Here is a 17,236-nt window from a genome sequence, read left to right as displayed (position 1 = left end):
GTGTAATGGCCTCACCCTGGGGTCATTGATGCCAGTGATGCGCTCCTCAGGCCGGTCCAGCACCAGGAAGGCTGCCAGGTTGGCTGTGTACGACGCTACGATGATCATAGCAAATCCTGCCCACACCATTCCCAGAATCCTGGCCGAGAAACTCCGGGGAGCTCCTGGAGAGCAGGAGGCACAGAGGAGGATCAGAAGGAGGAGGAGGAGGAGGAGGAAGAGGAGGGACAGGAGGAGGAAGAGGAGGAAGAGGAGTAGAGAAGAGGAGAGGAGGAGGCACAGAGGAGGAGAAGCACAATCCTTTATTAGAAAACCTTTATTGTTCCCGGCAGAAAGCAGTGGACAATTTTCTTAGACGTCTGCATAAAAGACACATAAGTTAGGAAAACACACAATTTAACACAACGTAAAACAAACAACAGATAAGATACAGAATAGAGGAGGAGGAGGAGGAGGAGGAGGAGGAGGAGGAGGAGGAGGAGGAGGAGGGGAGGGTTAGAGGAGGAGGAGGAGGAAGAGGAGGAAGGGGAGGTTAAAGGAGAAGGAAGAGGAAGAGAGAGGAGGAGGAGGAAGAAGAGAGGAGAGGAGGAGGAAGAAGAGGAGGAGGAAGAGGAGGAGCAGGAGGAAGAGGAGGAGGAGGAGTAGAGAAGAGGAGAGGAGGAGGCGGAGGGACAGGTTAGAGGAGGAGGAAGAGGAGGAGGAGGAGGAGGAGGAGGAGGAAGAGGAGTAGAGAAGAGGAGAGGAGGAGGAGGAGGGACAGGTTAGAGGAGGAGGAAGAGGAGGAGGAGGAGGAAGAGGAAGAGGAGGAGGAGGAGGGAGAGGAGGAGGAGGAGAAGAGGAAGAGGAGAGGAAAAGGAGGAGGAGGAGAAGAGGAGGAAGAGGAGGAGGAGAAGAGGAGGAAGAGAGGGGAGGAGGAGGAAGCGGAGAGGAAGAGGAGGAGAAGAGTAGAGGAGGAGGAGAAAGAGGAGGAGGAGGAAGAGGAGGAGGAGGGGGAGGAGAAGAGGAAGAGGAGGAGAAGAGTAGAGGAGGAGGAGAAAGAGGAGGAGGAGGAAGAGGAAGAGGAGTAGAGAGGAGGAGGAGGAGGAGGAGGAGTAGAGGAGGAAGAGGAGGAGGAGGAGGAGGAAGAGGAGGAGGAGGAAGAGGAGTAGAGAAGAGGAGAGGAGGAGGAGGAGGGACAGGTTAGAGGAGGAGGAAGAGGAGGAGGAGGAGGAAGAGGAAGAGGAGGAGGAGGAGGGAGGAGGAGGGAGAGGAGGAGGAGGAGAAGAGGAAGAGGAGAGGAAAAGGAGGAGGAGGAGAAGAGGAGGAAGAGGAGGAGGAGAAGAGGAGGAAGAGAGGGGAGGAGGAGGAAGCGGAGAGGAAGAGGAGGAGAAGAGTAGAGGAGGAGGAGAAAGAGGAGGAGGAGGAAGAGGAGGAGGAGGAAGAGGAAGAGGAGGAGGAAGGGGAGGAGAAGAGGAAGAGGAGGAGAAGAGTAGAGGAGGAGGAGAAAGAGGAGGAGGAGGAAGAGGAAGAGGAGGAGGAAGAGGAAGAGGAGGAGGAGGAGGGACAGGTTAGAGGAGGAGGGAGAGGAGGAGGAAGAGGAGAGGGGGAGGGAGGAGGAGGAGGAGGAGGAGGAAGAGGAGGAGGAAGAAGAGGAGGAGGAAGAGGAGGAAGAGGAGAGGAGGAGGAGGAGGAGGAAGAGGAAGAGGAAGAGGAGAAGAGGAGGAGGAGGAGGAAGAGGAAGAGGAGAGGAGGAAGAGGAGAAGAGGAAGAGGAGAAGAGGAAGAGGAGTAGAGAGGAGGAGGAGGAGGAGGAGGAAGAGGAGAAGAGGAAGAGGAGAAGAGGAAGAGGAGTAGAGAGGAGGAGGAGTAGAGAGGAGGTGCTGACCTTCTCCTATCCCAGAGTTGAGTAGAACTCCCCAGGAGAACCACATGGCCGAGGACAGGGTGAGGGCGTCTTCTTCTTCTTCTTCACTGTTCACTTTAAACCTTCCAAACGGGCTGCACACACAATAAAGTTTTTAAGTTTCAAAATGTTTCACGCCCCTATCACCGTTTAGACAGGTCTGAAATGATTGAAGAAACATTACTATTTCTGTGTGCACGAGCAAAACAGTTTTGTGTTGCTATGTGTTGTATTTATTCAGTTTTGGGGCATCAGGGTGTAGAAAGCATCAGTGGCTCAGCTGACAGGGACAGCTAACGGTAGCTAAGCTAACAGTAGCTAAGCTAACAGTAGCTAAGCTAACGGCAGCAGCTAAGCTAACGGTGGTTGTAGTTGTTGTAGTTGTGGTAGTTGTGTAGTTGTGGTAGTTGTGTAGTAGTTGTGTAGTTTACCTGAACCGGTCTAATAGGTAAAGTTGTGTAGTAGTTGTTGTGTAGTTGTGTAGTTTACCTGAACCGGTCTAATAGGTAAAGTTGTGTAGTTGTGTAGTTGTGTAGTAGTTTACCTGAACCGGTCTAATAGGTAAAGTTGTGTAGTTGTGTAGTAGTTGTGTAGTAGTTGTGTAGTTTACCTGAACCGGTCTAATAGGTAAAGTTGTGTAGTAGTTGTGTAGTTGTAGTTGTGTAGTTGTAGTTTACCTGAACCGGTCTAATAGGTAAAGTTGTGTAGTTGTGTAGTTGTGTAGTTTACCTGAACCGGTCTAATAGGTAAAGTTGTGTAGTAGTTGTGTAGTTGTGTAGTTTACCTGAACCGGTCTAATAGGTAAAGTTGTGTAGTAGTTGTGTAGTTGTGTAGTTGTAGTTTACCTGAACCGGTCTAATAGGTAAAGTTGTGTAGTAGTTGTGTAGTTGTGTAGTTTACCTGAACCGGTCTAATAGGTAAAGTTGTGTAGTTGTGTAGTTTACCTGAACCGGTCTAATAGGTAAAGTTGTGTAGTAGTTGTGTAGTTGTAGTTTACCTGAACCGGTCTAATAGGTAAAGTTGTGTAGTAGTTGTGTAGTTGTAGTTTACCTGAACCGGTCTAATAGGTAAAGTTGTGTAGTAGTTGTGTAGTTTACCTGAACCGGTCTAATAGGTAAAGTTGTGTAGTTGTTGTGTAGTAGTTGTGTAGTTTACCTGAACCGGTCTAATAGGTAAAGCATCACTGCCACCACATGGACCGACAGACCGACTAACAGCCACAGTGTGCTCTGGAACGGCTGCATGAACGAGTCCAGAGTGCTGCGAGGGATTTCCTGCACACGCACAAGCACACACATACACACACACACACACAGACACACACACACACACACACACAGACAAAAAATAAACTCAGTGAGTGAAAACCACACAGTAAACATCACACTGGAGAGGTTACAAACATATATAGATTATGACGAAGTATTAGGGCCACATTGACAAATAAAAAAATCACAAACTTTGAGGATAAAGTCGTATTCTCGTAATGTTATGACTTTTTTTCTTGTAGGAAATGTACGACTTTATTCTCGTAAATGTACGACTTTATTCTCGTAATGTTATGATTTGGAAATGTAGGACTCATTCTCGTAAATTAACAACTTTATTCTCGTAAATTTATGACTTAATTCTCGTAAATTTACGACTTTATTCTCGTGAATTTACGACTTTATTCTCGTAATGTTATGATTTTTTTCTCGTAGGAAATGTACGACTTTATTCTCGTAAATTTACGACTTTATTCTCGTAGGAAATGTACGACTTTATTCTCGTAAATGTACGACTTTATTCTCGTAAATTTACGACTTTATTCTCGTAATGTTATGATATTTTTCTCGTAGGAAATGTACGACTTAATTCTCGTAAATTTACGGCTTTATTCTCGTAGGAAATGTACGACTTTATTCTCGTAAATTTACAACTTTACTCTGGTAAATTTACGACTTTATTCTCGTCGAAAATGTATGACTTTATTCTCGTAATGTTATGACTTTATTCTCGTAGGAAATGTACGACTTTATTCTCGTAAATTTATGACTTTATTCTCGTAGGAAATGTACGACTTTATTCTCGTAATGTTATGACTTTTTTTCTCGTAGGAAATGTACGACTTTATTCTTGTAAATTAACAACTTTATTCTCGTAATGTTATGATTTGGAAATGTACGACTCATTCTCGTAAATAAACAACTTTATTCTCGTAAATGTACGACTTTATTCTCGTAATGTTATGACTTTATTCTCGTAGGAAATGTACGACTTTATTCTCGTAAATTTACGACTTTATTCTCGCAAAGTTGCGACTTTATTCTCGTAAATTTACAACTTTATTCTCGTAAATTTACAACTTTATTCTCGTAAATTTACAACTTTATTCTCGTAGGAAATGTACGACTTTATTCTCGTAAATTTACAACTTTATTCTCGTAAATGTACAATTTTATTGTCGTAAATTTACAACTTTTTTCTCGTAGGAAATGTACGACTTTATTCTCATAAATGTACGAATGTGGACTGTGGAAATGTGGTTTTGTCTATACTAGACTAGGCAATACTACTGTATATTGACTGGGTTGAATAGAATTACATCACTAGAAAGAGATTAAAAGGAAAGTAGTCATGTGTTATTCTGACTAAACTACGACTAAAATGCTCAGAGTTTAAGTCGACTGAAACTTATAGTCAAAAAAAGCATCAACGTGACTAAACTAATAAAAACTAAAATGACAGTTGGACACAAAGACTAAAGACTAAAACTAAACCAGGCCTAGTGTCCCAGCGTCCTGACCTTCTTGACGAGGATGGTGAGGCCCTGGTACTTGAAGGGTTTGGAGAACTCGATGTACTGAGCGCGCTCGTTGTTGATGGTGAGGGGGGCCACGATCATGTCGGCCAGCCCCCCCAGCAGCTCGCCCATCATCCCGTTCCACTCCTTCTTGTTGCTGTTGTTCACCTGGAGGACAGACACACACAGAGTAGGAACGACTCAACGTCTCTCTGCCACAACGGGGTCAGAGTCGGAGCGCTGGTCTCCATAGCAACAGGCCTCGGTGATGTGATGTGATGTGCTGGCGATGAATCGGTTGAAACCAGGTCAGGAGAGACTCGGTGACATCATCATCACAACATCAACACTACTACTCATCTACTACGCTCATTAATAACATCGGTGCTGCACAAGGTTGTTGTGTTGTTCCTTTACTTCACAGCCTCTACACACATACGACTGTGGCCGAACACACAAACACAACATGACACAACACTAATTGGGCTCATCACATACAACGACAAGGGCATAAGATTTATATAAAAAAATGTTTTTAAAGTAAAAAAAATTTCTAGGAAGAAGTGGCAAAATTAGTAAAAAAAAAAAAAGAAAAGAGTCTAGAAATCTAGAAAAAGTGGTAAAATTTGTAAAAAGAAATAAAATAAAATAAAAATAATACTAATCATTTCTCAAAAAAGAAGAAATTCTAGAAAAAAGTGGTAACATTTCACAAAAACAATTCTAGAAAAGTGGTCAAAATAAAAAAAATATTTATCAAAAAAAGTTTAAAATTTTAGAAAAATTTGGAAAAATTTCTCAATATATATTATATTTAATCTAAAAAAAAGTGGTAACATTTCAAGAAAAAGTTGGGGACTATTGATTGATTGATTGATTGATTGATTGATTTACTGGGGCTTTTTATTGTATATTGTAATGCTATAGTTTTTATTCTGCCATTGTTTTGTTTTTGATCACATGTTGTTACTGTTGTTATTGGTTTTTATTGCTATATTTATATGTTTTAAGAGAGAACCACGGGGCAGAGTGTGTTTCATTGCATTGACTGTACATTGTAACGTCTAACGTATATATGACTAAACCACTCACTCTCTCCTGTGTGCCAAATTTCCCATCAGCCACCAGGTGAACCTCGTAGGTGAAGTTCATGCTGTAGGCCAGCTTGATGAGCAGGTCGATGCAGAAACCATAGCAACACTGAGGGACGATGGGCTGACCTGCACACACACATTCAGGCACATTGAGTTTGACTTGACATAGGTAAAACATTTTATTTGTTAAAATAAAAACGGACTGTGTGTGTGTGTGTGTGTGTCTCTGTGTGTGTGTGTGTCTGTGTGTGTGTGTGTGTGTGTGTGTGTCTCTCTGTGTGTGTGTACCTGGGATGGTCCCGTTGGGGCCGGTACAGATCACCTTCTTGATCCTGACTCCGTTCACCGTGTGCTCCTCCTTACACGTCCCGTCGCTCTTCGTCGGCTTCACGTAAACAAACGGCTCCTGATGGATGGTCACGATCTGCACACACACACACACACACACACACACACACACACACACACAGACACACACACAGACACACACAGAGTGCAGGGTGGGGGCGTCACTGGGACCATCTGTCCTGTACAAGCTGCTCCACATGATGACATCCTCTATAAACCTACACACACCATCACACTGAGTTATCATCTATATTATTAGTCTGCTGTTTTACTCTTCACTTCATTTACTGACACTTTTACTATCGAACCGTCTTTCATCCTGAGTTCAGCTGCTTCTGTTTTCAGTTCTACTAACAGTAGTAGTAGTAGTAGTAGTAGTAACAGTACTATGGCACCGGACAACGTGACCGGCAGGTTTTCAATTTATCGGACAAATGTTTGAAATTCCGGTCAAATAGGCTATTATCTGAATTTATTGAGCTTAAAATGATAAATGATGCAGCCAGGTCAGTGTTTCCTACAGGTTTATTGCAACACTGTGGCGGGGGTCGCGATCGGGGGGGGGGGGGGTTATGTCATGCATGCACGCTGCTCTGTGTGTGTCGACGACAGAGAAAGAGCGCTATGCGGAGGTGACTGAACAGAACGATGTTGCCCTGGTTGAAAAATCTCATCATGGCGGACGTAATTTACTGTTAATGCCGTCAACTGACCACGTAAATTCTAAAATAGATATTGCACAAGCCTGCGCTCATAGAACATAAAGAAGCTGAAGGCCTTTTCTCAGATACAATCATTTGTAAACATAAAACACATCTTGGACCGGCTCATTTCATAATAACACGGCGTGCTGGCAACTTCACATAATAATAATAAAAAGTCTGCTGCTTTGCAATAAAAACTCTACAAACAAACTGAAAAAAAATCCCTTGACAAGTTCTCTTTTTTTCTTTTACTTTTTATGCATTTTTGCGTGTGTGAAATGTGCTGCAGCTGTTTTAAAATCTGATGTGTGCAGTGTCTCGGCGCAGCTTGAAATGCGCATCAGTGGTGTGACTTTGCTCTCTTACTTCATGCTGTTTTGATGTTGTTTTTTAATAAAATTCAAATTGTGCTCGGACTCAGAGGGAATATTTTCCACGGACATTTTGACTGGCAGCAGGGTTAGAAAATTCCGGACTTGGGCAGATTTTACCGGACAACGGAAACCTGCTATAGTAGTAGTAGTAACAGTAGTAACAGTACTAACTAGGGGTGTAACGATACATGTATTTGTATTGAACCGGTTCAGTACAGCGCTGAGCACGGGCGAGTTTCCAGAACATAAGTTGTGTGTTTTTACAGTCCGCCTGCAGCTACCGCTAATGCTACCGCTAGCGAGAAAACGAGAGGTTTGAAGCCCCTTCCTGCTTTAGGAGGGGTGGGGCCGGGGGCGGTGGCTCCTCTTTCTCTCACGAGCTCCAGCAGCTGTGGATGGACTGCTGCACTAGGAGGAGCAGGCGCATGTCACTGCTGTGTTGACACGACTTCCACTTTATTCATTCATTCATTTATTTTTTAGCAGCTGAGTGGTTGCATCGTCAGGCAGCCGTTGTGGTATTTGCCCACATTGCCCTATGGTCAGTCCATCACTGGCCTGAACTGTTAATGCTGCACTTTACATGTAAAAAAAAGTTGTGTGAGAAGTTTTTTTTTTTATCATATTCATAGTGCAAATTACAGGGGGGTTTGGGGGGGTTTGACCCCCCTAATTACGACTTCAACCCCCCTAAAAGAGGTACAAATAACAGATAGGGGGGGTTGAAACATGTATCTTTCTTATTAGTAATCATAAATACTACAATATACAGTATTTCCATAGTCATGCCAGGAAGATGCTTGTAGTAAAATTTCAGACACCCCTAGTGGACTAAACCATTTAATTGTCTTTGCTAGGGTGTGTGTGCATGGGTCTGAATTTCGGCAGTTTAGATCTAGAATATTTTGTTGGTGACTACAAAAATTGTTTGTGTGGTACATTATGTGCCGCATGAACTGTAAAATTGTGTAAAATTTGGTTTATCATCATCTACAGACTGTAGACATTTCATTGAACAAGCAAGATACTGTAAGACTTCTGTTAACTCAAGCACGCGTCTGCGCTGTACTGCGCGCTGTGTAAAATGTTGACCCCCCCAATTGTCATTGTATAATTCGCACTCTGATCATATTTTATATATTTTGTTTATTTGAGAATAATTTATTGAACTTATTAGGCAGCACTTTACAACAGTATTCTATCTTTTATTTTATATTCATATTTTGTGTAATGGTAAAATAATTACATTTGACTAAAAATTCCTAATAAACAACAAGCAAATGTGTTGCATCTGGTTTTCTTACTGAACTGAAAATGAACTGAACCGAGAAAACCGAGGTACGTATGGAACCGTGATTTCTGTGTATCGTTACACCCCTAGTACTACCAGTAGCTCAGTAGTAGTAACACAGTAGTATAATGTATTAGTACCTTCAGTTTAGTAGTAGTAACAGTAGTAGTAACACAGTAGTAGAATTGTACCTTCAGCTTGGTGGACATCTGGTATCCAACTGGTTTCTCTGTCTCTCCTCCAGGCCAGATGATCTTCTTCTGAGGATTCATCACAACCTGTAACACACACACACACACACACACACACACACACACACACACACACACACACACACACACACACACACACAGGTTGTCATGTTGTCAGGTTGTCGTGTTGTTGCAGGCAGGTCTCACTGTGACACGATGACTAAATGACAACATCAATACTGCATCTGTACACATACATATTTAAAGAGACAGGAGACTCACACACACTCTCACTGTGTAGCTCTGTGTGTGTGTGTGTGTGTAGCTCTGTGTGTGTGTGTGTGTGTGTAGCTGCTGGTTTCGTGTGTGTTTCTCTCTATGAAGACACAGCTTCTACATGTCTGTGTGACTGATCCTGTCACTGGATCTAGAGATGAGAACAGGTGTGTAGTCAGGTGTCTGTTAAATGAAACTCATGTCTGTCCAATCGAGAGACACTAGTTGTGTTTCCATTGCTAAAACATTTTTACGCTCTCATGAGGTGTTTTTTTTTTCCAGATGTATCGATATCAAAGTGAATCACTAAAGTCTGATGGAAACACTTGTTTCAGTTGGAGAACATCACTCAGCTGACTGAACGTATCATCATTTCATCCTGAAATGTTGTTTCCATAGTTCGTATGTAAATCCTCATTCACATCCTCTCCTAGAAAGCCACACATAATATATAGAATATAATAATAAATTAGATATATAGATATATAGATATATAGATATATATCCCTACCACCCAAATAAGACTCTGCCATCCCAAAATGCAGGCTTGCTGGCTCTGCCTAGAGTATTAAAAAGTAGTATGGGAGGCTTTTTGCTATCGGGCCCCACTTCTCTGGAATCAACTTCCAATTCAAATTGGTGGGGCAGATACTCTCTCTATTTTCAAAAATCGACTTAAAACATTCCATTTTAATAGAGCAAATAATTAGGGATCTGAGTATCTTTTATCTTTTTATTTTTTCCTCAAATTGATTTGTTTTTAACTTGGCCTAATTTTATTCGTATGATTGTTTTTGTTTTATCACTGCTACTGTTTTATTGTCACTGTGTATTTTTACTGCCTGATTGTTGATTAACACTGTTTTTAATTGTTTGATGATTTGTTTAAAGCACCTTGAGATGCATTTCATGTATGAAAGGCGCTATATAAATATAATTATAAATATATATATAGTCAAGCACTGCCTTCGTCTTCTGTTAAAAACAAAAACATCATCATGGGAACGAACGCAAGACGCAAACGTCCATCTTCCTCAAAATGAAGTCTCACAGGATGAGAAGTTATGATAACCAGAGATGGAAACAACAGCTGGTGAGAGACAGGTAGATGTAGCACATGTTAAAAAAATCACAAATATCATTAAATTCAACCTGTCGAATTTCTACCACATAAGACCATTTCTCACCTCCAAGACGGCTAAAGTCTATATGCATGCCATGATATTCTCACACATAAATTATTGTTTTACAACATGGACACACACAACAGAAAGTACACTGAAACCCATCAAGTCTCTCTTCAAAAAGACAGTTAAGATTTTGGACAGGAAACCTCTTCATTTTCATTATTGTAATGTTTTAAAAAAGTTTAACATTCTTGATTTAGACAGCTATCAGATTTTTATGGATGTCTGTCTCATCTTCAAAGTTTTAAACGCACTTGCCCCACCACCACTGAATAAATTTATTCAGAGAAAAAATAATGAAGGACGAAGAACCAGAGCTCTAACAAGAGGTGACTGTAATGTACCGAGGCGCAGAACAAAATGTTGTCAAATGGTCAGTTCTGTAAGAGGAACACAGTCTTGGAATAAGTTACCACCACACATCAGAAACTGCGACAACTATTTAGTCTTTAAAAAAAATATCAAACATTGGTTAAAAACAAATCAGACATGCACTCATATAGTTTAAATACTGTTTAAAACTGATGTCTGTCAAAGATGGCCGCGGTGGTGTGAGCAGGTGAAACACGCAGCTGCAACCTGCCGGCGCACACATGTCTAAAGTCCGCTATATTTAAAATTGAACACCGCCAGCTGAAAGAATATACGTCTGGTGCCTCTGGAGAACAAAGAAGAAGCAACTTTAATACAACAAATTCACAAAGTACTGGGATAACGAGTTCCACTCGGTGACTGAGAACGCTGACGAGCCACGCGCAGATCCACGCGGATCTCACCATGGCGCAGCAGATCATCTCCCTTCAAACAATCTGGGAGGGAATGCAGAATATCAAGCTTGAAATGATAGCGCATATGGACTCGAAGCTTGATAATATCAACACGAGTCTTAATAAAATAGAAATCTCAATGAATACACTGGGAGACCACGTAAACGAGCTGGAGCAGAGAGTGAGTACTAATGAGGATGAAATACAATCACTGCTCTCCATTGTCAAAAAGCTGGAGAAGCAACAAGTCTACCTGGCGGAACGAGCGGAGGAGGCCGAGAACCGGAGCCGCGCATACAACCTGCGATTCATCTCCATTCCTGAGAAGGCTGAGGGCGACGATATCCGCGGGTTCATGCACCGACTGATCCCCCAGCTGCTCGGCGTGGAGAACTTCCCAACCCCGCCGGTCATTCAGAATTGCCACCGCAACCCCGCTTTCCTGAGAGAAAATGCCAGAGCCGGACCAAGACCGATTCTGGTCAGATTCCTCTACCTTCAAGACAAGCTCAAAATAATGAAGCTTTCCCGAGATAAGAAGATCCTGGTGCACAACGAGAGACGGGTCTACATCTACCCAGACTTCAGCGCCGAGCTCTCGGAGAAACGTAAGCGGTACAACCCGCTGAAGAAGCAACTGCAGGAACGAGGGTGCAAATACTCCATGGTTTTCCCGAGCAAGATGAAAGTGATCCATGGTGGTAAGACAAATCTTTTTTGCTCACCTGAAGAGGTTGCAGCTTTTCTTAATGACCGTTGACTCTTCATAATGCAGTTAATGCAACTTAACTTGACAATGTGACTATTGGCGACCTCTGAATTATTCCGTGACAGCATAGCCTACCTTAAAATATATCACCAGCAAGTAAGTTAAAACCTTAGTTTTTTTTTTTTTCTTTTTTCTTTTTTCTTTTTAAGCTGGTGTCTGTTTGTTTTTGTTTTTTGAGTTGAGATGGCTGTTCATCCGGACTGCAGCATACGCTGTTTTGTTTACAGTAAATTCATGTCGCAAATCAACACCAGAGAACTCCTAATATCAACACGCCAGCTGGTGATGTAAATCATGTAAGAGACTCTGACGTAAGATTTATTTCATACAAAATGATGGAGGGAAAAAAGGTGGGGGGGCGGAATAGCCTAATATAAAATGATATGTTAAAACAGAAGTTCACACGTTATTGTTGTTTTGCCTTTATTTTATTTCATTTACCAGTTATGTTTTGTTTGTTATTTAGATTTATTTTACAATTCCACAATTTAAAACATTTATTTTATCTGTATGCACATTAAAATGCCCTAATGCAAATGAATTGAGAAGGAAGTTCTCTCCCTTCTCACTCCTTTTTTTTTTTTTTTTTTCCCTTCCCTTGCTCTCTCTCTCCATGATACATTGGATGTTTAGACAGTGATACTTACTGATTTACTTTCTTTTCTGAGCCAAGCAGGCCATGCTGCGCCATCCCTTTTTTATATTTTAATGGCGCAATTGGTTTATTTTGTTTGTTTCTCTTTTTTTGTTGTGTTTGTTGTTTGTGTGTCTGATTGTGAAAGAAAGGGGTTACCAGACCGAGCAAGTAAACTCACTTTTCAAACGGATCGATGAATAAACTAACTATGATTACAACCAACCTTAAGGGCATAAATAACCCCATAAAGCGGAAAAAGATCCTGAACTACCTTAAAAGTCATAAATGTGATATTGCTTTTTTGCAAGAAACCCATTTAACTAACTCTGAACATGAGAAATTAAAACGTGACTGGGTTGGTAAAATGTGTTACAGCTCTTTTAATTCAAGATCAAGAGGGGTTGCTATTCTTTTTAACAAACGACTAGATGTGAACATACTTTCGTCAAATAAAGATGACCAGGGTCGTATGGTTAATATAAAATGTGACATTAATAAAATTCCCTATACCTTAATCTGCTTATACGGACCTAACACAGATGATCCTCATTTTTTTAGAGAACTCTTATTGGACTTGACACAGGTACATGGACAGTGTATAGTGGGTGGAGACTACAACTTGGTACTAGATCCCTCAACTGATCGCTCTACCAAGTTCAAACAGCCTTTAACTACTGCTGCCTCAACTTTGAGAGAAGGGATGAAAAATCTCTCCTTTGTGGATGCCTGGAGAACGAAAAACCCCACTCAGAGAGACTATTCCTTTTATTCTAAGGTTCACGACTCGTATTCAAGGATAGATCTATTTCTTATATCCAGAACACTGTGCATGAAAACTGTGGAATGTATTTATTTAGCTTCAACCTTATCAGATCACTGTCCTCTTAAGATAAGTATTGAAAATACCTCCAGTCCTCTTGCTCCCTTTAGATGGAGGTTAAAACCCCATCTTTTGAGTGATCAGTCTTTTAATGAGTACATTAGTAATGAAATCAAAGCTTTTCTGGAAAGCAATAGAGATTCAGCCTCACATAGCGCAATATGGGAAGCTATGCTAGCATACATCAGAGGCATGATTATCTCTTACACTGCTCAAAAAAGAAAAGAAAAACAAAGTAAACTCACTAGACTGGAACAAACCATCCATGAGCTAGAAAAAGAACACGCACAGACTAAAAACCCTGAAACAACACATCTATTGACACAAAAGAGAATAGAATATTGTAATTTGTGTACTCAAAAGGCAGAAGCAGACATGGCAAGAACCAGATTTCACTACTATGAAAAAGGAGAGAAAACTGGTAAATTACTCAGCTGGCAAATTAAAAAGGAGGAAAACGCAAGAATCATACATAACATTAAAAATAAAGAGGGTGTAAGTATTTCAGATCCCACTGGTATAAATAAATGTTTTGAAGAATACTATCATGACTTGTATAAATCACAGGGTGACATGGACCCCCCCTGTGTAGGAGATTTTTCGATAACTGCTCGGTCCCTAAACTAAGTGAGGAAAACAGACACCAATTGGATGTAGAAATTACTAAGGAGGAAGTTATACATGCTGTAAATAAGCTACAAATAGGGAAGGCACCAGGGCCAGACGGGTTCCCTGCAGAATTTTTTAAAAACTTTCTGCCCATATTGGTGGAGCCACTTACAAATATGCTCAAGGAATCACTTGAAACTGGCATGTTACCCTACTCTATGGAGGTGGCCACAATAAATGTGTTTTTAAAACCAGACAAGGATGAACAACTTTGTAGCTCCTACAGACCCCTCTCTATGCTTAATGTCTCATTCAAGATTCTATCCAAATTACTAGCATTAAGGCTAGAGTCGGTCATCATTAATTTAATTCATGTTGATCAGACTGGCTTTATTAAAGGCAGACAGGGCTCTGACAATCTCCGAAAACTATTTCACCTCATCCATGATTCCTCCAACAACTCTGAGAATAGACTGGTGTTCTCCATGGATGCGGAGAAGGCATTCAACAGGGTTGAATGGCCGTTCTTATTCCAAACTATGACTGAAATGAATTTTGGCACCAAATTTATAAATATTGTTAAAACATTATATAGAGCCCCCAGAGCACAAATTGCCACAAATGGTGTGCTGTCGAGACCACTCGACCTCAAGAGGGGCACAAGGCAGGGATGCCCACTATCCCCTTTACTGTTCGCTTTGGCAATCGAACCGCTCGCGGTGGCCATCCGTTCAAACTCAAATATCAGTGGGATTCGAATAGGAAATACAGAATACAAGCTATCACTTTATGCTGACGACTTATTAATTTACATATCCAAACCTGATAAATCTGTGCCACAAATGTGTGAAGTATTGAATGTGTACAGTAAATTGTCTGGGTATAGGTTGAACTTTGGGAAGAGTGATGTCATGCCTTTAGGACCTTGTACTCTTACAAATCTCCCTGACTCAGTCACAAGATTTAAATGGAAACCAGAGGGATTTAAATACCTTGGTGTACATATAAGTAAAGACCTTAGTAATATACATAAATTGAACTTTCATCCACTCATGGCAAAACTTAAGGCCGACTTGATTAAATGGAAAGACCTACCACTATCCGTAATCGGAAGGGTTAACATCATCAAAATGAATGTACTACCAAAATTTTTGTATCTTTATCAATCCATCCCCCTGGAATGCCCTCTAAATTATTTACTGAGATCAACCAGGTAATCACAAAATTCCTATGGTCTCATAAACATGTACGAATTAAATCGTCAAGCCTGCAAGCCCCATTACATAAAGGAGGACTCACTCTACCAGACTTTAAACTATACTACTTAACTTCCCAATTAAGAGCTGTATGGTACTGGTCTCATGAAAGAACACATACAACGTCGTGGATGGACATAGAAAGGTACCTGTTAAAGAATATCCCCCTGAGTGCTCTCCCTTTTATTGCAACACAGGGCAAAGATTTCACATCAAACCCAATAATCAGACATACTATTTTGTGTTGGCAGAAATGCCACAACCTCATGGGTATTGAAAATATGATTTCTGTTAGAAGTCCCTTGTGGATCAGCCTTTCTCCACATGAGTTTATGTTCGACCAGATATCCTGCATTTGGCGAGTCCGTGGCATTCAAGTGCTGGGTGACATTTGTAAAGACGGCCTAGTTGGTGAATATTCAGAAATTTGTAAACGCTACAATTTACCCTCCTCACACCTTTTTAAATTTTTACAGATAAGAAACTGGATTAAAGTTACATGTGCTGAATTCCCTAGAATTGGTGACACTCCCTTGGGTAAATTAATACAACTATCTGACTCACCAACTGGGCTGATCTCAAAACTTTATAAAACGATTAATGAATATGTGGATTATAATCATTTGAATCTCAAACAGAAATGGGAAAATGACTTGAATACCAGTTATAGCAATCAAGAATGGGAAACTATCCTTAGAAACTCTCAAACTTTTTTAACTTCAACTAAGCATAGAATGATTCAATTTAACATTTTGCACCGCACATATTATACCCCTGATAGACTACACCACATGTATCAATCTGTAACTTCATGTTGCCCAAGATGTACTGCCAGGGACGGCAACCTGGTTCATATGTTGTGGGAATGTGTGAGCCTTCAACCGTTCTGGCAGGGCATCTTTGGCATCTTGTCTAGGATACTCAAAAAAACAGTTACTGCAGATCCCCTAGTGCTCATTCTAGGGGACTTGGCCAGACTTCCTGGTTTTACTCTGCATCAGAAAAGGCTTATTCTGCTCTCCACGACAGCCGCTAAAAAATGTATTTTAACAAATTGGAAGTCAACAACTCCACCATCTCTAAAACAATGGTGGAATGAAATTTTATCATATTGCACACCCGAGAAAATCATGTACAGTGTGAGGGGTAAACCAGAAATATTCCTCAATATATGGGGGCCTCTGATGAAAATAATCCCCCAAATCGAAGCTTCCATTGATTGAATGTAATCATGTAAAATTATGTATAATCATGTATAATTATGGCACATGTCTCAAATTGCTCTTTATCGTATGTATTTTTCATATCCTGCGCGGTCTGGCGGGGGGTGGGTAGGGTATGGGAATGTGTTTGTGTGGACTGTCTGTCTTTAAATGTTTTGTAAATGTTATAATTGCAAATAAAAACAAGTTTAAAAAAAAAAAAAACTGATGTCTGTTCCCGGGCATGTATGGTATATTGTTCTTTGACTGTGGGTTAAAATTGTCTGTTTTTATTTTGTTTGTCTGCGTCTGTTTTGCCTTGATATTGTCTGTCTGTGCTCTGTCTTGTAATTGTCCACTGTATGACGACTTGTCATCACAAGGTTTTAAAGTCTTCTGTGTTATGTTTTTTAGAAACCTGCCTTGGGACTGCGGCTGAAATTTAGCAGTTGTGCGAAGTCCGGCACATTTACACTGATACTTAATGCGTCAGTGTTGATGAATGTGCACTGTCCCAATTCAATAAATAAAGAAATGAAATGAAATGAAATGAAATGACAGATATTATTAAAGGGATAGTTCAACATTTTGGCAAATTGGCCCATTGCCATAATTGCTATAGTCATAGCAGTAGGTTCGTTACCTTTAATTGTAGTTGTAAGCTATTTTCAGTACGGCGGAGCGCAGCAGCTGGCTGCTCAGAGCTACGCTATGGAGGCTAAGGGAATTTCTTGGTTTCCCTCATTAAACTCATCAAATACAAAATCCCAAAACTCCACAGCGCTTTTGTAGACAAGTTGTGAGCTGCACATTCACCACGCTATGAGATAATGACGGAACGATACGAAACGGAGCCGTTTTCGAGGTAAATTCATACAAAACCGCTGATGCGCGTTGCGTTCAGGGACAGTTTTTCAGCAAGCAGCCTCCGTATTTACCCTGTATTTACCTCGAAAACGGCTCCGTTTCGTATCGTTCCGTCATT

General features: G+C 41.0%; 1 protein-coding gene across 1 annotated transcript in view; it reads right to left on the bottom strand.

The window, feature by feature from the left end:
- The window catches only part of LOC146980637 (glutamate receptor ionotropic, NMDA 1-like), an 84,637-nt gene that overhangs the window by 26,874 nt on the left and 40,527 nt on the right, over positions 1–17,236 (bottom strand). Inside the window, exons 10-16 of the mRNA XM_085785720.1 lie at positions 8,669–8,755; positions 6,049–6,184; positions 5,759–5,886; positions 4,670–4,834; positions 3,037–3,155; positions 1,864–1,976; positions 16–164 (exon numbers count right to left, since the gene is read on the bottom strand). Of these exons, the coding sequence (XP_085641846.1) occupies positions 16–164; positions 1,864–1,976; positions 3,037–3,155; positions 4,670–4,834; positions 5,759–5,886; positions 6,049–6,184; positions 8,669–8,755 (897 nt within the window). The remainder of the gene's footprint in view (positions 1–15; positions 165–1,863; positions 1,977–3,036; positions 3,156–4,669; positions 4,835–5,758; positions 5,887–6,048; positions 6,185–8,668; positions 8,756–17,236) is intronic.

Source organism: Trachurus japonicus, chromosome 9, assembly GCF_045865225.1.
Source record: "Trachurus japonicus isolate A0001 chromosome 9, Traja_1.0".
Taxonomy (NCBI): domain Eukaryota; kingdom Metazoa; phylum Chordata; class Actinopteri; order Carangiformes; family Carangidae; genus Trachurus; species Trachurus japonicus.
This window is presented reverse-complemented; position numbering and strand designations above follow the sequence as displayed.